The sequence below is a fragment of the Pelophylax lessonae genome, assembly GCF_965119305.1.
Source record: "Pelophylax lessonae genome assembly, chromosome: 2".
NCBI lineage: Eukaryota > Metazoa > Chordata > Amphibia > Anura > Ranidae > Pelophylax > Pelophylax lessonae.
Genome location: NC_138769.1, coordinates 167991007 through 168014898, shown reverse-complemented (window position 1 = coordinate 168014898; position 23892 = coordinate 167991007). Strand labels below are relative to the sequence as shown.

Here is a 23892-nt window from a genome sequence, read left to right as displayed (position 1 = left end):
CCCTGACAGGTTTTGATCTTTCCCACTTTTAGGAAATACTTTCTATATCTTTCTTTGTTCCTGTTTGGCTAGTTTTCACATTGTTTCCCAATCTGACATTGTTCAATCAGATAAAAAGTGAGAGGAAAGGTATCAAACAGAGGTTTTAACTTCTTTCTACTCTTTTCAAAACTAATATATATATATATATATATATATATATATATATATATATATATATATATATATACAGTGCATCCGTCAATGTAAAAACGGAAAAATATAAAGTTGTTGTTATCCCAAATTGGCTGTAATAGTGGAAATATACTTTAAACCTGCCTGTGCATACCTGTAAAAAAAAAAAAAAAATGCCTGTGAAAGGATGCACATCTGTATGATGTATACAATGTACTATATGCAAAACTGCCATTTACAAAGAAAAAATACCAATTAAATTGCAAGTAAGTTACATTTTTTGGCCATTTCATTTTATTTGTAAACAAAGTGGATGGGGATTCCCTTTCATCTATACAAGTTCCTTATCCCCGATGAGGATCTAAAATGAATGTTAAGAAGGAAGTCATGCAGAAAAAAAATGCATGTGGTTTCACCTAAAAATATATATCAGATCTTTTTCCTTCATGATGGTCTAGTGTGAATTTGAAGGGGAAACCCAATGCAAAAAAATAAATAAATAAATGAAGCATTCTCCCCCCTTTAGAATCCAGACACATATTAAAGCATGCAGCCTGGGGAGAATGCTCCCCTCTGAACCATACCAGACCACATGCCCCCAACATGGGGGAGGGGGGTAACTTGCCAGGGAGTCCCCCTGGCAAAGCACATTCTTCCATTGTTGATGAAGACAAAAGTCCAGGCTGGTGCTTGTGGGGGACTGTGGGTGGGGAATTTATTGAAATCTGGAACCATTCACATAAACCCACAGACACCCTTTACAGGTTCTTTATTTAAAAAAAAAAAACATATCACATTATGTAAATCCTTCATCAATCATGTCATATAGCTATGCAGATCCTTGTCAGTCACGATGAATGATAACAGTCCATGAAAAACCGCAATCGCACACAAAGATTTAATGCAATGGACAGCTCTCATCTGAATGTAAACAAAAGGGCCTAAAGCTGTCTGACATCATTGACCAAATATGAACATGATGATTATTTGTCAATAATATCCCCTGGGTTGTCCGGAACCTTGTTTACAAGCTGTCAGGCAGAGCAGTAATGCTGGCTGCAGCTGGCATCTTAGCAACCAATGACACTGTACAGCCCGCACAGTGGAAGTATTTATTTATTTATTGGTGGTAGTAATACTGCCAATGAATGCATAAATTATTATTAATATTATTATTATACAGGATTTATATATCACCAACAGTTTATGCAGCACTTTACAACACGAGGGCACACAGTACAGTTACAATACCATTCAATACAGGAGGAATCAGAGGGTCCTACTTGTTAGAGTTTACAATCTAAGAGGGAGGGTCAAGTGATACAAAAGGTAATAAATGTGGGGGATAATCTGATGGAAAAAATAACAGTACAGGTAAGGGCAGAATAGGCTTCTCTGAAGTGGAGGGTTTTCAGGGATCATCTAAAAGCAAACAGAGTAGGAGATAATAGAACGGATTGGGGTAGGAAGTGCCATAGGAAATGCTTGAGAAAAGTCCTGGAGTTGAGCATGGGAAGAGGTGAAGAGGGAGCTAGAGAGCCGAAGGTGAGAATGAGTAGGTTGGTATTTTGAGACAAGGTTAGTGGTGTAGCCGGGAGCCGAGTTGTGGATGACTTAGTGGATGAATGACTTTCTGCTGTTTCTGTGCTGGTTGTTCAGTGTTGGCGAAAATGACAAACAGTTTGTCTAGTCCAGGAATGCAAAACATGAAAAGTCAAACTATATATTGGGCCAAACCTGATCCTCATCCATACTCAGGCCTTTCCACTTAGTTGCCAAGGAGGTAATGGCGAATTTTGTCATTTGGCTCTTTAGATCTGAATCACTGAAAATGTGGTTGAGATATTGTTTTGTTTTTTGGATTATGTACGTTGATTAGGAAGAGTGAGATTTTCCTTAAACCAGTTTTTAAATTATATTCACATTTTACTTACAGATATAATTTGTCTGGAAGGCTATCTGGTCAAGTGGGAAGTGTCTTTTTAATTGCACTGTTGTGTAAACGTAAGCCGTGTAGGCACTAACAATTGACTTGGTAGCATCCTTTTGCAGTTAGCTGTATAGCAGGTAGAGCAAAGCTTGGTGAAGGAGAGGCAGTAGCAGCACAAGGAGCCAATCAGGAGCATTGCACTTTTTTTTCCAGAAATGCATCAATTAGGAAAAAAATACATTAAGGCCACTAGATGTCTCCGACAATATAAGTACTAATTATATTATAGAAAATATGGCAAATTTTTGTTCTCACTGTGGGGATAGTTGCCAAATCCACAAAGTAAATGTTTTATACATAGACACCTTAGTGTTTGCCAGGAGTTCAGCTTCAATGATATTTGAGAAGAGGTTCCTAGCATGTGGACGTGGTTAGTGGTAGGAGATATCTGACTCTCAGCATGTCTGATATTTTCCAGCAATACCCTTAGCTATATCAATGTTATCATAAACTGTTGCAATAGGATAATGAGCATATTCATAATATATGTTGTACATAAAACCTCAGAAATGCTCGCCTCATCTTTTTGGGGTACCAGAAGTGCAGAAAAACCTAATGCCTTTAACCTTCCTAGCGGTATTCCCGAGCGTGGCTCGGGGTTAAATTTCAGAGCCAAAAGCGGTAACCCCGAGCCACACTCGGGGTACCGCTAGGAAGATCGCTGGATCCTGAAAGCGGGGTTACTTACCTTGTCACCGGGATCCAGCGATGTATCTCGGCGGTGTCTGGCGGCGGAGCTTCCTCCCCATCCTCTCCGTGCCCCGGCTTCCGTCTCCTGTGACGTGACATTCACAGGGGGGTGGAACCGGTGGCAAATTCAAATGTAAAACACACCAAACACACTGATACAATTCAAAATAAAAAAAATCACATTAGTTTGCCCCCCAGTGCCCTTTCCTGCAGTTTTACTGTACTTTATATATATATATATATATATATATATATATATATATATATATATACCTATATATATATATATAGGTATATATATATATACAGTATATATATATGTATACATACATACATACTTTAACTTATTTATAGTTTTTTATTATATTATAATTTATGATTTTGTGTTTCAAACTTTTTCATACCCGAGATGTTATAAAGAAGAACGCACAGTAAAAAAAAATCATATGTAAATAGTTGGTTTGGGCTGCTTATTCTTAAGAATTACATGCAAAATAATGGTACTGCTTTCAGCACCTAAGGCTAATATTTAGAGGGGGCATTAGCTTAATATTAACATAGCAGGAACATGGCAGGCCTTCTTTATGTACAGAACGCTGTATGCCTGGTATGTACTGGGCTGGTATATTTCAAAGATCAAAGAAGAAATGCAGTAAAAAAAATCAGCAAATATTTATCAAAGAAAAATAGGAACACAAAATCAAGGACTCACATGCAAGTCACATATTTAAAAACAAATACCCGAGTCAAATATACAAACTCATGATCTTCAACGTGTCTCACGTAATTATAAAAAAAAAAAAAAAAAATTTTGTACCTATTTTAATGTAGAACTATAGGCAAAACCTCTTTTTTTCAGTTTGGATAAAGTTTTGGGGATTTTGGATATAACCCCAGTAAAGTATATTTTTGCCATCTTTGTCTTGTTGGGGTGATTTACCTTCACTTCCTGTCTCCATAGCCAGTGAGAAGAAATATCTGCAAATTAGGAGATTCTCTGGGTGACCCCAAGGTCCCCATTGGAATAATTACCCTCTAATACTTTTCGGGGGACAACCCAAAATATGGGATTTTCTTTTACTTTCATTTTCACAGATAATGGTAACTAGGACAGGGAAAGGGAGGGTGAATCCTCCTAACAGGGTATTTTACCAAAAATATGTAGCAGAAAACAAATCAGCCTAAAATGTTAAAAAAATTTAATTTTTAAATATATTTTTGAGAATGTTGTATAGCAGAAAGTGAAAAATATTGTTTTTTGTTTTCAGAATTGTCGCTATTTTTTGTTTATAGCGCAAAAATGTAAATATCGCACAGGTGATCAAATGCCACCAAAAGAAAGCTCTATTTGTGGGAAAAAAAGGACATCAATTTTATTTGGGTATAGCGTTGCACGACCGCGCAATTGCCTGTTAAAATATTGCAGTGCCGAATCGCAAACTATGGCCTGGTCATTAAGGGGGTAAATCTTCCTATCCAGAAGTGGTTAAAGGACTTTGTCCCTCTCATCAAGGATTTCAATTTGATATTTACTTTAAATTCCAATTGTATTTCTGAAAATGATTTTACAGGGAACATGTACGCAATGTGAGATGCATTTTTTTCTTAAAGTGATTGTAAAGGTACATTTATTTTTCAAATAACAAACATGTCTATACTTACCTGCTCTGTGCAATGGAAATGCACAGAGCGCCGGTGAATCTCCTCCTTTCAGTGCCCCACCAGTGCTCCTGGCCCCTCCCCTCTGTCCAGTGCCCCATGGGAAGCGACATCCCATGGAGGTACTCGTGCGTGCATGAACCCGAGTCCTGCTGTTGCATCCATTGACACATACAGCGGGACTCGGCCCCACCCCTTGCTCCCTCATCACTTGCTTTAATTGACAGCACTGAAAGCCAATAGCTCCCAATGCCCCCGGAAAGCCAGCGAGACCAAGAATTTAAAGGAGAGAAGATCTGCAGACGTGCACGGCACTGTATCAAATGGGGGCTCAGGTAAGTAAAAGGGGGGTGAGGGGAAATGCATTAGGGTAAAAAATGTTTAAGCTTCACAACCACTTTAACCAGTTCTGGATCACCCACCCCATATATACTGCGGCAGGACATATGGGATTTTGGTTATAAGAAGTAGGGGATACACAGCAGGAGCCAATCAGCGGGTTCGGTGGCCGCGATGGCTGCCAGCACCTGTCGCCCATTTGGCGGAATGACAGAACGGCGGTCTGCCTATGTAAACAAGGCAGACCGCTGTTTTGTCACGGAGTAAAAGAGAGATCTTATGTTTCAGCTAAGCTGAAACACAGATCTCTCTTTTACTCTAGTGCATCCACTGCCCCCACAGTTAGAAAGCACTCCCTAGGAGCACACTTAACCCCTTGATCGACCCTGGTGTTAACCCTTTCCCTGCCAGTGTTATTTATACAGTAAGAGTGCATTTGTCTTAGCACTAATCACTGTATTGGTGTCACTGGTCCCCAAAAAGTGTCAGATTTGTCTGTTGAAATGTTGCAGTCCTGCTAAAAATCACTGATTGCCACCATTACTAGTAAAAATAATAAAAAAATAAAAAGTTCATAAATGTATCCCATAGTTTGTAGGCACTATAACTTTTTCACAAACCAATCAATATACACTTATTGGGATTTTTTTTTACCAAAAAACATTAGCAGAACACATATTGGCCTAAATTGATGATAATTTTTTTTTATTGGGTACGTTTTATAGCAGAAAGTAAAAAATATTGTTGGTTTTTTTTGTTTATAGCGCAAAAAATAAAAATTGGTGATCAAATACCACCAAAAGAAAGCTCTATTATTGGAAAAAAATACATCAATTTTATTTTGGGTACAGCATCGCATGACTGCGCAATGGTCAGTTAAAGTAACACAGTTCTGTATCACAAAAAATGGCCTGGTCAGGAAGAGGGTAAAACCTTCTAGAGCTGAAGTGGGTAAACCTCTCCACCTTTTTAAAGAATCACACTTTTTTACTGGCCTAAAAATCTTATTTGAAATCATTGATATCATTACCCAGCTTCACGATCTTTATTTACCAGAAGGAGTCTGCAGGGTGCGCTATATCATATTAACATGACCTGCAGAACTACAGCTGGATTAGTACCGGGGGGACCTAGCACAAAAAAGCCAACGTGGTACCAATATTTAAAAAGGGGCCGAGGTATATCCCGGGTAACTATAGGCCGGTCAGCCTAACATCAGTAGTCTGCAAGATTTTGGAAAGGATGTTAAGGGACCACATACAAGACTTTAGTAATGAAAATGGTATTATTAGTAGTAATCAGCATGGATTCAGGAAAAATCGTTCTTGCCAAACCAATCTATTAACCTTCTATGATGAAGTGAGCTGCCACCTAGATAAAGGTAAGCCTGTGGATGGGGTGTACCTGGACTTCGCAAAGGCCTTTGACACCGTTCCCCACAAACGCTTACTGTAAAAGGAAGGTAGGTATGGACCATAAGGTGAGTACCTGGATAAAGAACTGGCTCCAGGGGAGGTTGCAAATGGTGGTGATTAATGGGGAGTACTCAGATTGGGCAGGTGTGGAAAGCGGGGTCCCCCCAGGGTTCTGTCCTGGGGCCAATCCTGTTTAATTTATTCATAAATGATCTAGAGGAGGGGATATCGAGTAAAATCTCAGTATTTGCGGATGATACTAAACTAAGCATGCCAATATCTTCTGGGCAGGATGTGGAAACCTTACAAGCGGACCTGAACAAAATAATGGGGTGGGCAACTACATGGCAGATGAGGTTTAATGTTGAAAAATGTAAAGTAATGCACCTGGGTGCCAGAAACCAGAAAGCAAGCTACTCACTTGGGGGGGAACCTCTGGGTGAGTCTAGCATGGAAAAGGACCTGGGGGTACTGGTAGACAACAGGCTTGGCAGTGGCATGCAATGCCAAGCCGCTGCAAGCAAAGCCAACAGAATACTGGGATGTATAAAAAAGGGGATTCACTCCAGAAATAAAGAGATTATTCTCCCTCTCTACAAGAGTCTGGTCCGGCCACATCTGGAGTATGCTGTCCAGTTCTGGGCACTGGTCCTCAGGAAGGATGTGCTGGAACTGGAGAAAGTCCAGAGAAGGGCAACAAAAATAATTAGGGGAATGGAGGACATCAGCTATGAGGAAAGACTACAAGCACTGAACCTATTCTCTCTGGAGAAGAGACAATTGAGGGGGGGGGGGTATGATATCAATGTACAAATATTGTACTAGCAACCCTAGCATATGGAAAAACCTATTCAGAGAAAGGAAATACAATAAGACACATGGCCACTCACTAAGACTAGAGGAAAGGCGGTTTAACCTTAAAATACACAGGGGGTTCTTCACTGTAAGAGCAGTAAGGATGTGGAATTCTCTTCCACAAGCAGTGGTTTCAGCAGGGAGCATTGATAGTTTCAAAAAACGATTAGATGGGCACCTTAAAGACCACAACATACAGGGGTATACAATGTACGGTTAGCAGCAAACACACACACATCATAGGTTGAACTGGATGGACTGGTGTCTTTTTTCAACCTCACTAACTATGTAATTATGTAACTATGTAACACACAGATAGCCAGCTGCCATGAAATGTTGGTCCAAGAACAATTAACAGATAGTATTTCCTGATGAATTAGGAGAGAGAGAAGCTGGTGCAGCCTAAAAAGGAAGCCTTTCATTAAAACTGAGGCACTTGCTAAAATAAATTTAAAAATTGTGTCCAGAAAACAATTTTCTGAGAGAAAGCCAGGAAGTTAGAGCAGCCTTTTTCAACCAGGATGCCTCCTGGGTTCTTCAGGGGTGCCTTGGCAAAATGCCTATACATTGCAACATATTGCCACAGGTTTTAACTTTGCAGTATTACAACCCTGGGCACCATGCAGGTCAAGCCACTGGCATCCTGACAACCAATTACATCACTGGTTGATAAGGAGGACGAAGGGGGCCTTGCATAGCATCCTTATTTACTCTTCCCCTCTCCATCAACACTGTGAGTCACAATGGCACTTAGAAGAAGAGACACTGAAGGAGAAGAGAAATGCTAGAATACTAGTCAGTACTAGAGATGTATAGAACTGTTCGCCGGCGAACAGTTCCCGGCGAACTTAGCATGTTCGCGTTCGCCGCTGCCGGCGAACATATGCGATGTTCGGTCCGCCCCCCATAAGACATCATTGAGGCAAACTTTGACCCTGAACTTTACAGTCAGCAGACACATTTCCAGCCAATCAGCGTACCTCCCTCCCACACCCTCCCACCTCCTATAAATAAGCAAAGGCAGCATCCATCTTAGATCATTCTGAAGCAGTGTGTGTAGTGAGAGTAGGGAGAGAGCTGCTGCTGCTGTTAAGCTAGGGACAGTTAGTCAGTGTTCCTGGTCTTGCAGTGTTCTTGGTCCACTACTGCTGTAATATCAGCACCCCAAAAAGCCCTTCTAAGGGCTGGTATTTGTGTTTTTTTTTTTTATATATATATATATATATATATATATATATATATATATATATATATATATATATATATATATATATATATACCTAGCGTCCCCAAAAGCCCTTTTAAGGGCTGGTAATTGAGTTGTTTCTTCTTATATATATATATATATCTATATCTATCTAGTGTCCCCAAAAGCCCTTTTAAGGGCTGGTAATTGAGGATTTTTTTTATTTATATATATACATATATATATATATATAGTGTCCCCAAAAGCCCTTTTAAGGGCTGGTAAGGTAATAGAGTTTTTTCTTTATATATATATATATATCTATATATATCTATTGTACACTGCAGTTGCCTGCCCGCTGTGTGTGAGAGGCCACAGACCTACCACAGACTGTACTGTGTGCACACCACACTTATTTCGGGTGGCACAGGCACAGTACCTTGCATTTTAAAAAATATTTTTTTTTTCCTCTGTCATAATTGCAGTGAGTGCTGTGTCAGGTCCACAGAGTGCACTGTACCCACTGCAGTGCACTGCCCACCACTGATATATATACGGTGGCACAGCATCTTGTTGCAATAAATTGAAAAAAAAAAATATTTTTTATTATTGCAGTTGCCTGGGCTGCCAGTTACTGTCAGGTCCACAGAGTGTACTGTGCCCACTGCAGTGCCACTGTGTGCCCACCCACCACTGATATATAAGGTGGCACAGCAGCTTGCAAAGTAAAAAAAAATATATATTTTTTTTAATTGCAGTTGCCTGGGTGCCAGTGACTGCTGTCAGGTCCACAGAGAGTGTACTGTGCCACTGCCCACCCACCACTGATATATAAGGTGGCACAGCAGCTTGCAAAGTAAAATAAAATATATTTTTTTTAAATTGCAGTTGCCTGGGTGCCAGTGACTGCTGTCAGGTCCACAGAGAGTGTACTGTGCCACTGCCCACCCACCACTGATATATAAGGTGGCACAGCAGCTTGCAAAGTAAAATAAAATATATTTTTTTTAAAATTGCAGTTGCCTGGGTGCCAGTGACTGCTGTCAGGTCCACAGAGAGTGTACTGTGCCACTGCCCACCCACCACTGATATATAAGGTGGCACAGCAGCTTGCAAAGTAAAAAAAAATATATTTTTTTTTAAATTGCAGTTGCCTGGGTGCCAGTGACTGCTGTCAGGTCCACAGAGAGTGTACTGTGCCACTGCCCACCCACCACTGATATATAAAGTGGCACAGCAGCTTGCAAAGTAAAAAAATATATATATATTTTTTAAATTGCAGTTGCCTGGGTGCCAGTGACTGCTGTCAGGTCCACAGAGAGTGTACTGTGCCACTGCCCACCCACCACTGATATATATGCCTGCAAGAGAAAAAGCCAGCCGCAGAGAAGCCGTATTCCTGAAAATATAAGAAAAATGCTGTTTTTTAGGGGTTCTGGACATGCTACAGAGCTGAAACTTGACAGGTACACTTTTTAGACCCCCCAGACACTAAATACAAAAAATTACATGCCTGCCTAAAAAAATGCCCGCTAAATGCCTGCAAGAAAAAAAGCCAGCCGCAGAGAAGCCGTATTCCTGAAAATATAAGAAAAATGCTGTTTTTTAGGGGTTCTGGACATGCTACAGAGCTGAAACTTGACAGGTACACTTTTTAGACCCCCCAGACACTAAATACAAAAAATGACATGCCTGCCTAAAAAAATGCCCGCTAAATGCCTGCAAGAGAAAAAGCCAGCCGCAGAGAAGCCGTATTCCTGAAAATATAAGAAAAATGCTGTTTTTTAGGGGTTCTGGACATGCTACAGAGCTGAAACTTGACAGGTACACTTTTTAGACCCCCCAGACACTAAATACAAAAAATTACATGCCTGCCTAAAAAAATGCCCGCTAAATGCCTGCAAGAGAAAAAGCCAGCCGCAGAGAAGCCGTATTCCTGAAAATATAAGAAAAATGCTGTTTTTTAGGGGTTCTGGACATGCTACAGAGCTGAAACTTGACAGGTACACTTTTTAGACCCCCCAGACACTAAATACAAAAAATTACATGCCTGCCTAAAAAAATGCCCGCTAAATGCCTGCAAGAGAAAAAGCCAGCCGCAGAGAAGCCGTATTCCTGAAAATATAAGAAAAATGCTGTTTTTTAGGGGTTCTGGACATGCTACAGAGCTGAAACTTGACAGGTACACTTTTTAGACCCCCCAGACACTAAATACAAAAAATTACATGCCTGCCTAAAAAAATGCCCGCTAAATGCCTGCAAGAGAAAAAGCCAGCCGCAGAGAAGCCGTATTCCTGAAAATATAAGAAAAATGCTGTTTTTTAGGGGTTCTGGACATGCTACAGAGCTGAAACTTGACAGGTACACTTTTTAGACCCCCCAGACACTAAATACAAAAAATTACATGCCTGCCTAAAAAAATGCCCGCTAAATGCCTGCAAGAGAAAAAGCCAGCCGCAGAGAAGCCGTATTCCTGAAAATATAAGAAAAATGCTGTTTTTTAGGGGTTCTGGACATGCTACAGAGCTGAAACTTGACAGGTACACTTTTTAGACCCCCCAGACACTAAATACAAAACATTACATGCCTGCCTAAAAAAATGCCCGCTAAATGCCTGCAAGAGAAAAAGCCAGCCGCAGAGAAGCCATATCCCTGAAAATATAAGAAAAATGCTGTTTTTTAGGGGTTCTGGACATGCTACAGAGCTGAAACTTGACAGGTACACTTTTTAGACCCCCCAGACACTAAATACAAAAAATTACATGCCTGCCTAAAAAAATGCCCGCTAAATGCCTGCAAGAGAAAAAGCCAGCCGCAGAGAATCCGTATTCCTGAAAATATAAGAAAAATGCTGTTTTTTAGGGGTTCTGGACATGCTACAGAGCTGAAACTTGACAGGTACACTTTTTAGACCCCCCAGACACTAAATACAAAAAATTACATGCCTGCCTAAAAAAATGCCCGCTAAATGCCTGCAAGAGAAAAAGCCAGCCGCAGAGAAGCCGTATTCCTGAAAATATAAGAAAAATGCTGTTTTTTAGGGGTTCTGGACATGCTACAGAGCTGAAACTTGACAGGTACACTTTTTAGACCCCCCAGACACTAAATACAAAAAATTACATGCCTGCCTAAAAAAATGCCCGCTAAATGCCTGCAAGAGAAAAAGCCAGCCGCAGAGAAGCCGTATTCCTGAAAATATAAGAAAAATGCTGTTTTTTAGGGGTTCTGGACATGCTACAGAGCTGAAACTTGACAGGTACACTTTTTAGACCCCCCAGACACTAAATACAAAAAATTACATGCCTGCCTAAAAAAATGCCCGCTAAATGCCTGCAAGAGAAAAAGCCAGCCGCAGAGAAGCCGTATTCCTGAAAATATAAGAAAAATGCTGTTTTTTAGGGGTTCTGGACATGCTACAGAGCTGAAACTTGACAGGTACACTTTTTAGACCCCCCAGACACTAAATACAAAAAATTACATGCCTGCCTAAAAAAATGCCCGCTAAATGCCTGCAAGAGAAAAAGCCAGCCGCAGAGAAGCCATATCCCTGAAAATATAAGAAAAATGCTGTTTTTTAGGGGTTCTGGACATGCTACAGAGCTGAAACTTCACAGGTACACCTTTTAGACCCCCCAGATGCTAAATCCAAAGAAATTTTTTATTTTTATTTTTTTTAATTTTTCCAATAATTGGCTCTCTATCAAAAAATTATAATTTTTAAGAACTTTTTTTGCGTGATCCCTCTCCGGCATGCCACAGTCCAGGTGTTAGTCCCCTTGAAACAACTTTTCCATCACTATTGTGGCCAGAAAGAGTCCCTGTGTGTTTTAAAATTCGCCTGCCTATTGAAGTCTATGGCGGTTCGCCCGGTTCGCCGGTTCGCGAACATTTGCCGATGTTCGCGTTCGCCGTTCGCGAACGGCGAATTTTAGGTTCGCGACATCACTAGTCAGTACCAGTTTGCAATTGTGGAAGAAAAAAAACTTCTAATATTGGATGGCCCATGTGTATGGATGTTGCTGCGTTATGTAAAACTATTAGTTTTTTTTTTTGTTTTTTTTTTACATTTTAGGATGGGGTGTCTTGAGATTTTGCAGAACTTTAAAGGGTGCCGCAACTGAAAAAAGGTTGAGAAATGTTGAGTTAGAGGATTGGCCTACCACATCCTCTTACATGATAAAGACAGCTGTTTTACAATTTCAGATTTTTAATTGCACTTTAATATTTGCCTATGGGTCATTTATTAAAAAAAAGACTATGGAGCTAATTTTGGCTCAATTACAACCCTTCCTGTCTTTAAATAAAAAAAAAATTAAAAAAACTTAGTTTACAGGTTTAACTCTTCTTTTAATATGGTTACACTGGTATCAGAAAAAAAAGATAGTTGCTTCTTTTAGAACCTAAAAATAACTTTATAGGTTTTGAGTGTACACCTATAGGCAATTTTTACTTTTTTCTCAACCCCTGTATTGTCATTTTGTATTCGTGATGCATCAATGTAACTGCACATCACACCAACCAATTAGTCTGCTTATACTATAAGTCCCAAATATGGCAGGCGCTATTAATGTGTACAATTATACTAGTTTCGGCAACAGACAGCTATCTTAAAGGCAAAAATATGAAGCCCTTATGTCTATTGTCCTTTTTCATGATGCAGAGGAGTGAGTGCAGTTGCACAAAACAGCAATCTTTAATACTAGCTGTTGATTAAGTTGGGCTAATTAAATATAGCAGTTTCTACTGCTCTGATGTGCAGTTACATTTGATGTAACACAAAATGGCATCATACAGCAGGCACTTACTATTTTTCTCACTGAGAGAAGAGAAGAGTCTGCTTTAAATTTGTCAAGAATCAAATGCAATTCCATGTGTCAGTAGCAGCTGTAAGGTATGACTGAACCATGGTCCTTTCGCTTCGCTTACTTTCCTACTACCAGGCTTTCTTCCATACAGCAAGTCCATACAGCAAGTCCATACAGCAAGCTGTCCAGCTGTCCTGGAGAGGTATTGGGATGATGTCTGCTGGGCCTGTTTCAGAATCCCCACAGTTCTTTGTGTGTATGGGGCATCTCGGGCAACAGGTCATAACTGGTCAAATCAGGTTTATTGTGTTTTGGGCTCTGAAAACTCATTAATGTACAGGTGGAGGTGTTAAAGGGTTAAAACTCAATCCCAATCAAATAAATCAAAGCGCACATCACCTTGAATCTGAATCTGCTGCTTCCCTTCGTTCATTAAATTGGATTCCTTTATGCATAAATCTTCCTTTATGAATAGAGGAAGGAGAGGCCATCCAAATGTAAAACACTTGCAGTGTTCACATTTTTGATAATTGTGATTGGCTATCACAGCGATTACAGGACACAGAGCCACCCTGAATATATTTGTGCATTTTGCATGTGATCTGCAGTGTCTAATGACAGCATTGCGCGCACACCCAAGTAGTAAACAAATTATCATTTAATGTATCACATCAACAACTACTTTTAAAAAAGCAGCACTTCTAAATGTGCTAAACACTTTCAATCAATCTTAACTTAATATAAAACAGTGTATACTCCTCATTGACAGCCTATAAAACTATTATGAAAAAAAATCCAGATCATGCACTATATTGACAGTTCATATGCACCCGTGTGGTCCACACTTCAATTCTTCACCACGTGCCCCAACACCAAGTGCACTCACTCTACGAGTTTCGTCTTATGGACATCCAAGCAGTTGTTTTCCATGTACTGTAAGCAGAAAAAAAGAGGGTGGCCTTCAATGTTCAGCCACCAAGCATATGCATCTACACAGTCAGAGGCTTTGTGCTGAGAGCGGGCTCATTATGCACTCCCAGCATACTGATCAAGCTGTCACTGACAGCTCTCAGTCTTGACTGTGGAATAGGTTCCTTATCATGTGACAGCTGTGAGAGCTAATCACAGCAGCCACATGATACAGAAGCTGTGCTGCCTCCCAGGCATTAAAACCTGTTTAAAAAGCTTCCAGGAGGCACTGTTAAGGGGTTTAAAATTAAAAAGGGAACTAATTAGGTGAATCATCAGTAAAACACGTTTTGTTATTTGCTTATTTCTACTTTCATTTTGATTACAGTCTTAATTATTAAATAATACACAGACAAGCAGTATTTATTTAACAGTTTAATTTATTATGCAATTTTAAATGAATTAGTAAAACGTCACCTTCATAAATTTCTATTCATTGAGGTATGGCATAGTGATCAGTGTGCAGCAGTACATAATCCAATCATGTTTCTCCATTACTGGGTTTCGATGCTGCAGATATTTAGCACAGAAAATCTAACTTAAAGGTAGGGGATTGAATGTAAATTATGTATTTAAAAGAAAATATATGAAGGATAAGCATTTTGCACTGTTTCAATGTGTAGTAAAAAACATGGTGTGTTCTTATAAAACTGATAAAAATTCTGAACTGTCCTATGAATCTTACTAAAGCCATCTTTTGGAATGAATGGTCATGGTGGCTATACCACATGAAGCATAACCAGCCCATATATAAAACTGACTTACAATGTTAATTTACTTTTTTAAACCATCCTGTTTATTTTCAATGTGTAATTAAAGAAACATATTTTTGCTCTATAATGTATTTATAGAATGCTTAAGGTGATTGTATCTAAATTATTCCACTTGATATACCACAGCTGAGTACTGCCCATGCTACTTTTTTGTTTGCATTAGCAGTTACATTTTTAGGACAGAGTTTTTGGGTGTACCTTCATCTTCTTGATCCAAGCAGTACTGATACATAAAAGCTTAGCAAAATGTTAAGAAGAAATCTGCAAAGATGACAATCTGATAAAAATGCACACATGGAGTAAATAAAGTGTGAATATAAGTTAGTCAGATAAGGAGTAAAGAAGGAGCTGTGGGATAGGAAAGGGGGGGGGGATCACAGAGCTGAGAATGGTCCTAAACCAATTTGATAGTGATTTGGTCTTCACTCATTTTTTTTTTATGTAAAAGAAAAAACATTAACATTTAAAAAAACAATGCAAGTACACTTTAATGTCTGGTCACAGAAATGTATTTGTCTCTTTCTTGCTTTACACTGGCCACAGGCCTTTCAACTAGCTATAGCAGAACTTTGAAACTTAGCAGATATTGCAGTTTGGATTTTGGTCTGCTCAGTCAGACATTATCAAATGTGTTATCATCCTTCTAACAGTGTGACGTTGAAAAGGTGAATTTTGAACATGATTCCTTTCAGTGGACAAAAAAAAAAAAAATACATAGCTGCAATCAAAATAGCAAATGAAAAATTCAATATGCTGGTTCTAAAGAAGTCTTAGAACCTGTAAATTAAATGAGTAACAGAGTAAATCACAGGAAATTGAAGAATATGCTAAATCTGTAGTCTAGAGGTTAGGCTGGAATCTAAAGCAATAAATATTGCTAGGAAGTGTTATATTGGAAGGATAGCTTATAACTTTGTGTTGTTCTTTCTTCTTTCCAGGTCATGGATTATATGGAACATTTGAAATGCTGTCATCTTGGAGGAAGACTAGAGAAGACCAACATGTAAAGGAAAGGACAGCAGTTGTGTATGCAGACACCATGATTTCCTTCTCTCTCACCACTGCCATGTATCTTGTTACCTTTGGGATTGGTGCCAGTCCCTTCACAAACATCGAAGCTGCAAGGATATTTTGCCGCAATTCATGTATAGCAATCTTCTTTAACTACCTCTACATAATTTCATTCTATGGCTCTAGCCTTGTGTTTACTGGATACATTGAAAACAATTACCAGCATAGTATTTTTTGCAGGAAGGTGCCAAAGCCTGAAATTCTACAGGTCAAATCGTTGTGGTACAGGTTTCTTATGACTGCAAGATTTAGTGAAGACACAACAGACTCTGAAGAAACAAACTCCTATGAAAGTCACCTTTTGGTTTGCTTCCTTAGACGATATTACTGTGACTGGATAACAAATACATATGTAAAACCTTTTGTAGTTCTCTTTTACCTTGTTTATATTTCCTTTGCCTTAATGGGCTACTTGCAGGTCAATGAAGGGTCTGACCTGAGTAACATAGTTGCAACTGAGACACGAACCATAACGTACACTGCAATCCAGCAAAAGTATTTCAGTAACTACAGCCCAGTCATTGGCTTCTACATCTACGAATCTATAGAATACTGGAATACAAGTGTCCAGGAGGATGTTCTAGAATACACAAAAGGATTTGTAAGAATATCCTGGTTTGAGAGTTACTTAAACTATCTCAGAAAACTTAATATATCTACTGGATTACCCAAAAAGAATTTCACTGACATACTGAGATACTCTTTTCTGAAAAACCCAAGGTACGCATATTTTTCTGAAGACATCATCATACCCAAGAAATACAACAATGAAGTAGATGTTGTGGCCTCTAGGATGTTTCTGATTGCAAAGACCATGGAAACAAACAGGGAAGAACTCTATGATCTTCTTGAAACTTTAAGGAAACTGTCTCTTACGTCCAAAGTAAAATTCATTGTCTTCAATCCATCTTTTGTCTACATGGACCGATATGCTTCTTCAATTGGAGCTCCATTACAAAACTCATGCATAAGTGCTTTGTTCCTGCTGTTTTTTTCATCATTTCTTGTTGCCAGCTCTATCATCAATATTTGGATAACACTAACCGTGGCCTCTGTAGAGTTTGGAGTAATCGGTTTCATGACATTATGGAAAGTTGAGTTGGACTGCATATCTGTACTTTGCCTAATCTATGGGATTAACTACACCATAGACAACTGTGCACCACTAATATCAACATTTATCTTGGGTAAAGAATTTACTAGGACTAAGTGGGTGAAAAATTCATTAGAATTGCATGGGGTAGCCATTTTACAGAGCTACCTCTGTTACACTGTTGGTCTGATCCCTCTCGCAGCTGTGCCTTCAAATCTGACCCGTACACTGTTCAGGTGCTTGTTTTTGATAGCATTTGTCACATTCTTTCACTGCTTTGCAATTTTGCCAGTTATGCTGACTTTCGTTCCACCCTCAAAGAAGAAGAGGAAAGAAAAGAAATCCCAGGAAAACCGTGAAGAGATAGAATGCGTTGAAATGGTGGACCTGGACAGCACTAGAGTGGTTGACCAAATTACAACTGTTTGATTTTTTTTTTGCATTTTCTAAGTTTCACCCTAGGTCTTACTAAGAGAATGTTTTGATGGAACTTCTTCGAGAAACAAGTATCCAATACAACCCATTCAATGGATAATCCAAAAAAAAAAGAACTTTTAGCCTCAGTACAAAGAAAAGATAAAAATAAAGCTGAATTACAGTGGTTTAGGCATTGGTTATATGGTGGTAGAATATTCCAAATGTTAGATAAATCTTAGAACAGTTTATTATTTTGGTTTAAACGTTCATATGTTTAGAAAAAAAAAAAAACAGTGCCAGCTCTCACTTACATGTACACATCCTACCACCTTCCTCTACCTACTCTATGTTGCTCCTTCTCTCTCTCCCTTCCCCACTTCTATTTCTCTCTTATATCCTCATTCTCTTTATATGTTTTTCCTCCCCCAATCCCTGGAGGTGATTCACAAAGGAACTGGTGGTCTATAGCTTCCAACCCAGTTTCAGCTATTTTATATCAAATGGGTAATCTAACTTGATGGACAACTTAATTGCTTGTCTCCAAGCTGTTTATCCGTCCTTCCTCCCTTTCTCGCTCTTTCTCTCTCTTTCTCTTTCTCACTTCCAACACACACAAGCACATATAAAGAAGTGGTTTCAATTGCTTACACACTGTAAAAGAAACTCGCTTTGACACATTTTATCCAACTCTCTGTTTTATATTCTTTTAGAGTAAAGTCAATAAATAGAATCAAAAGGAGACTGCAACATTATCAAAGTAATTTGTATTAATTGTTTAAGCAGGAAATGCTATTTCAATGCTGCTCATAAGGCTGTTACTGTTGCTGAGTCCAAACGCCTACAAAGGTTAACTGTTCATAAAGAGTTAGTTCAATGTTCTCATACACATTCCAGCATTTTTGTAGATTTATAGATCTTAGTTTATCCCTTTACTACATAAATCTGCTTTTCGGGCCTTGTGTTTAAATTTTGCTTTTTTTAAGCTGTTATATATATTTTTTGATATAAAACAAAATATGCAGCATTGTAGTGTCGATTAAAACACATTATTAAATAAAAACTGCATTGTAGTATTATTGTACAGCACGCACATTTGTAAGTTAGGGCAGTTTATGACAAATCTTTGTAACCTAAATTATTTAAATTTTGCCCCACCCAACCCTTACCATGCCAAACCCCTAATTCCACCCTTAAACACACCCTCATACATTATCTCATGAAATGACACTGTTAAATGTTTTATGCAGAATTAAGTTACAAAAATAAATATGAGCAACTTTAACAATATTGACATAAAGCATATTTCATTGATCTGACTCTGATAAATAAAATAAGGATAAAATATGATTGGCTACTATAGGCACTGTACACATCATTACTGTATTTTTAAGTAAAATTTTGAATGCTATATTAGATATAGCATTAAAAAATTAAAACCAATGAATGACACTTTAACTGATTTAGGATGCAGAGAGATCTACAGTGGAGCACAGCCCTGGACAGGGGAGCGGGAGCTGCCAAAGTTAACTTTTCCTATTAACATGTTTGTGATTGGTTGCTAGGTGTCTGAGCAACCAATCACCAGCTTGTTATTAGGAAAAGTAAACTTTGGCAACGCTGGCCCAACCCCCACCTAGCCTCAACCTCATCTAATTCTTTGCTGACTCCCACTGTATGCCAGGCCCTGCTAAGAGAATGACAGGGGGGGGCGAGGGCTGGAAGGAGAATTAGCTCCCATTGAACCCTGCCTGCTGGCAGTGCCTGCCCCCCCCCCCCCACCAATGCGGCCTCACACCCACCCTCAGCTTATTTAGACTCTCCAAATGTGAACATGCAAAAATTATGAGGGCTGATATAAGGTTCATTGAATACATTCAAGCATAGTGTATAAGAGGTCTAAAACCTTAATAATTGCAGACATCGAGATGAGTAAAGAAGGAATAAAGTTTCCAGAGAGAACAAACATGATTTTCATACTGGCTGCCTGCTGGAGAGTCAAATCCATTTCCCCTTGACTAAATTTTTTTTCGGAAGTTATATTAAAAAAGTGTGCAAGGAAAAGAAAATATACAGACACAAATTGGAAAGGAAAAAATGGAAAATGAGAAAAGAGGAAAGAAAAACCCAAAGGTGGGGTTGGAAGGGAAAAGAGAAGGGGGGTGCTGGGGGGACCAAAGCCCAAAGAAGATATGGGAATTGACAGATTGGGGCCATGCCGTAGCTGCCTGGGTTGCTCTCCACTCATTAAGAGCTGGAGGGAAGTCAGGATTTCCCAAGAGACATCCTGCACCAAGAAACCCAATAATTCCTGGTAGGGGTTGGAATAGGAAACAATTGACCATTGATACCATGTTATACTAAATTTTTCTTCTCTCTAAAAAAAGAGGCCATTAGGCTTTCCATGTGCTTAATATCATTGATTTTGGACAGCCAAAGAGAGATGAGGGAGTAACAGGTTATTTCCAAAGAGCTGGAATACACGCCTGATCTTCCTTTAACAAGTGCACTGTAAGGGAGGATTTGTACCTGTGAGAGCAGGACCTGATTAAGATAAAGCAAAAAGCCTACTGGATTACTACCCAAGTGAAGTAATCTTGTACACTAATGGCTGTACCTGATGCCAAAAACAAGGACGCAATTTCAGACAGGCCCAGAAGATGTGCAGATATGAGCCCTTTAACTGGCCACACCTCCAACAAAGGTTTGATAAATGCGGGTAGATCTTGTGCAACACTGTAGTGATCCTGTACCAGTGACATAAAATCTCATAGCCCTGTTCTTGAAATATATAAGCAATAGGGGATTTATGAGCAAACAAGATGGCTTGGTCCACCTGGGTTGTAGAAAAAGTCACGTGCAGATCTTCCTCCCAGTTACAGATATATTGTGGAACAAAGCCTGCTGGGGGGACCATTATAAGTTTATTCAGTTGAGATAAAAGGTGAGGGACATAAGACGTGTCCAGGTATAGTTCTGCAAATGGGGTGAGGGCTGGCATGGTTCCAGATTTAGTAATAGTAGACTTTAAAAAAATTACGCATTTGATATGCAGACCAGCTAGGCGTGGGCAGGTTCAGCATCTGCTTAACATTCTCCAAAGGAGGAGAGTAGGAGGATGGAGCCAGGTATAAAAGACAGAATTGCCCACATCCAAGAGACGGTCCAGATGGGTACTGATATTACCTATTGTGAATTCCAGGTTCCATAGAATTGGGGTCATGGGAGATGGGAGGCAAAATGTTCTGTAAATTGAAGGAGGAGAAAATCATCCTAAGGCTTTCACCAACTATCGAATTTGTGAGCAGAGAAAGTACACATGAGAGATGGTGAACCAAGGGAGTAAAGATAGAGGAACTGGTGAAAGTTAATATTCGATCATGACCAACCATTTAGAGTTTGCTTCCACTCAGGCAATCCTACTCCGCCTTTCAGTTCAGGTAGGGATAAAAAGGGTAATAAAGGGTAAAGTTTTCAGCTGAGTAGAAAAGACTAGGGAAATCCAGATCGGGAGAGTTGGAGGTTCAAGATCTGGGGTAAAGTGGTCATTTTATTACATCGCCTAAACCAGGTCAAGTTCAGGGTCCTCCACCTCTGAAGTAGATGTGAATCTTGCTCATGAGGGGCCAAAAGTTTGCAAAAACTAACTGATCTTGTTCAGGAGGGTTTTGAGCCCCTAAATATTTAAGACTGAGAGTAGCCCAGGGGGCTTCAGATTTGGAATAATTTGTCTAGTAATTAGAGAAAGTCCAATACTGCTAGAACCAGGGACATTCGGATTGTGAGTGTCACCACTGGAGTAGAGACCCGGAAAAGTAGGTCATCCACATACACCATAACCTTCTGTAAAACCTGACACTTTCAAGAAACAAAAGCAGTTTCTTAAAAAGTCAGTTGTTAGCTATGCTTTAGTCCAATGATGAGGAAACACTGCTCAAGGTGTGAGTGCTGCAAGTCTAGTGTTGCTTCCAAAGCAGAGGTGCCCACCCGGCTCACCTCAGGGAGACAAATGGTTGAAAAATGGATGAATGGTTGCTCACTCAGGAAGCATGGCAAATATTTATTGTAGTGATCTACAAATAAAAGCATATACAGGACAGTGAGCACCAGGAGATAAAAATGTTAACGCATTTCATGCAGATAACAGTGCTTAATCATAACACCATCCTTGTCATTCTTCCACGGTGTGAAGCCATTCATCCATGTTTCCTTATTAGCCCTTATTATTATTATGCACAATGACCAGTTAGAAATTATACAAAAAGAAGTAATACTCATTTCTTCCATATATTTTGCCTTATTCATTCATAAATGTCTTTAGAGCTCAAGACTCATGATGAATCAATGATAAGTCTTGCAGCATTATCCCACCATCGTTGTGTCTGGTAGGGGTGGGCTGAACAACCCCCTGTTCAGTTCACACCAGAACTTTCAAACATTGCAAAAGTTCAAAACCGAATACCGAACCCCATTAAAGTCTATAGGACCAGAACTGTAAAAATCATACAATAGTTACTATTGGGCATACAATAGTTATGGGGGTCCGGGTACTGCCCTGGGGGACATGTATTAATAGCAAAAAGTTTGTAAAAAACAGCATTTTTAACCACCTCCCATCCGGGCCATTGTACATATACGGCCGGGTGGGAGTCTCGTCCTTCTGATCGGACGTTCCGGAACGTCCTTCAGAAGGAGAGAGATCGCGCCGCCGCGGGCACGCGCTGCGGGCACGTGCTGCGGCGTGATCTCGATGTGCCTGTGTCCCTAGGACACAGAGCAACAAGATGCGGCAGGAGGGCCCTGTGATTGGCCCTCCTGATCACATGACGGCTGTGTCCAATCACAGCCGTCATGTAATGTCAATACAGCCGTTGTAACGGCTTCGATCTCTTCTCCTCCTGACAGATCCTGTCAGTGACGAGAAGAGCAGAGGATCGTTGCTGCAGCCAGGGGGATCAGTTTTTTTTTTTTAATTACTCACTGATCACAGGGGGGGGTCTGTGCTGGTAATCAGATGATTGATTACCAGTGCAGCCCTGGGGGGAGGGGGTGCCACTAGAGCCACCAGGGATGCCCACCCATGACCACCAGGGATGCCCACCATGGTCACCAGGGATGGCAAACAGGGCTCAGAGAGCCTGCCAGTGGTGCCCCCCTATCAGTGCTGCCCACCAATGCCATCTATCAGTGCCACCCACCAGTGCCCATTATTGCCCACCAGTGCTGCCTATCAGTGCCCATCAGTGCCCCCCATCAGTGCCGCCTATCAGTGCCCATCAGTGCCCATCAGTGCCGCCGATCAGTCCCTATCAGTGCTGCCTATTAGTACCCATCAGCGCTGCCTATCAGTGCCCACCAATGCTGCATATCAGTGTTATCTATCAGTGCCACATATCAGTGCCCATCAGTGCTGCATATCAGTGCTACCTATCAGTGCCCATCAGTGCTGCATATTAGTGCCACCCCATCAGTGCCACCCCATAAGTGCCACCCCATCAGTGTCTTCTCATCAGTGCCTGTCAGTGCGGCGTCATCAGTGCTCATCAGTGCAGGAAAAAACTTATCTATTTACAAAATTTTATAACCTAAACAAAAAAACTTTTTTTTTTTCAAACTTTTCGGTCTTTTTTTATTTGTGCACCAAAAAAGAAAAAAACCTGGCGGTGATCAAATACCACCAAAAGAAAGCTTTATTTGTGGGGAAAAAATGACACAAATTTGGTTTAGGTACAGTGTTGCATGACCGCGCAATTGTCATTCAAAATGCAACAGGGCTAAAAGCTGAAAATTGGTCTGGGAAGGAAGGGGGTTTAAGTGCCAAGTATTGAGGTAGTTAAATGAGCAGTGATTTACTGATGCTTAATGTGAAAGCATAAAAATGAGAAAGAACAATAAAAATGAAAAATGCTTTGTGCCTGGTGGGGCCCCCTTAGTCTACCTGTAAAGTGGTACATCTGTACTGTGTATAGAAGCTGCTGCAGCAACAATTGCATTTATAAAGCCAAAAAATGACATTGTCCCTGCAAACTTTCTTTATTTTATAAACAATGGCTTGGGGAGACAGTCTGTATGATGAAGCCACATTGTAGTGCACTGGGAACAAGATTAGAAATGTTTTGGATACATTCTGGTGTCTCTTCTGCAGACTTTGGAAAGAAGTAACAGGTGCAGAAAATTGGTCTTTGGGCGTCGGAGGTGTCTTCACACAGTAACCTATAGAGGAACTCTTGATAAAAGCAAGAATTGGCCTTGCTGTCAAAAATTTAAATGATATGCACCTGTCAAACAGGTGCAGGAAAATTGGTCTTTGGGTGTAAATTGTGCACATGAAACCTACACCCAAAAAATTCCTCCAGATAAAATCAACACCTACAACGCTAGGCAGCCTAGAAGTCTTGCAGAGATTCCACATTCCAAAAGCACCTAATGAGTGACATCGGCATCAGGGACTTCACAGCT

The 23892-nt window shown here is 40.0% G+C and overlaps 1 protein-coding gene across 1 annotated transcript in view; it reads left to right on the top strand.

The window, feature by feature from the left end:
• The window catches only part of PTCHD1 (patched domain containing 1), a 289175-nt gene extending 270639 nt beyond the window's left edge, over nucleotides 1-18536 (top strand). Inside the window, exon 3 of the mRNA XM_082244723.1 lies at nucleotides 15794-18536. Within this exon, the coding sequence (XP_082100849.1) occupies nucleotides 15794-17448 (1655 nt within the window). The 3' untranslated portion in view covers nucleotides 17449-18536. The remainder of the gene's footprint in view (nucleotides 1-15793) is intronic.
• The last annotated feature ends 5356 nt before the right edge of the window (nucleotides 18537-23892 follow it).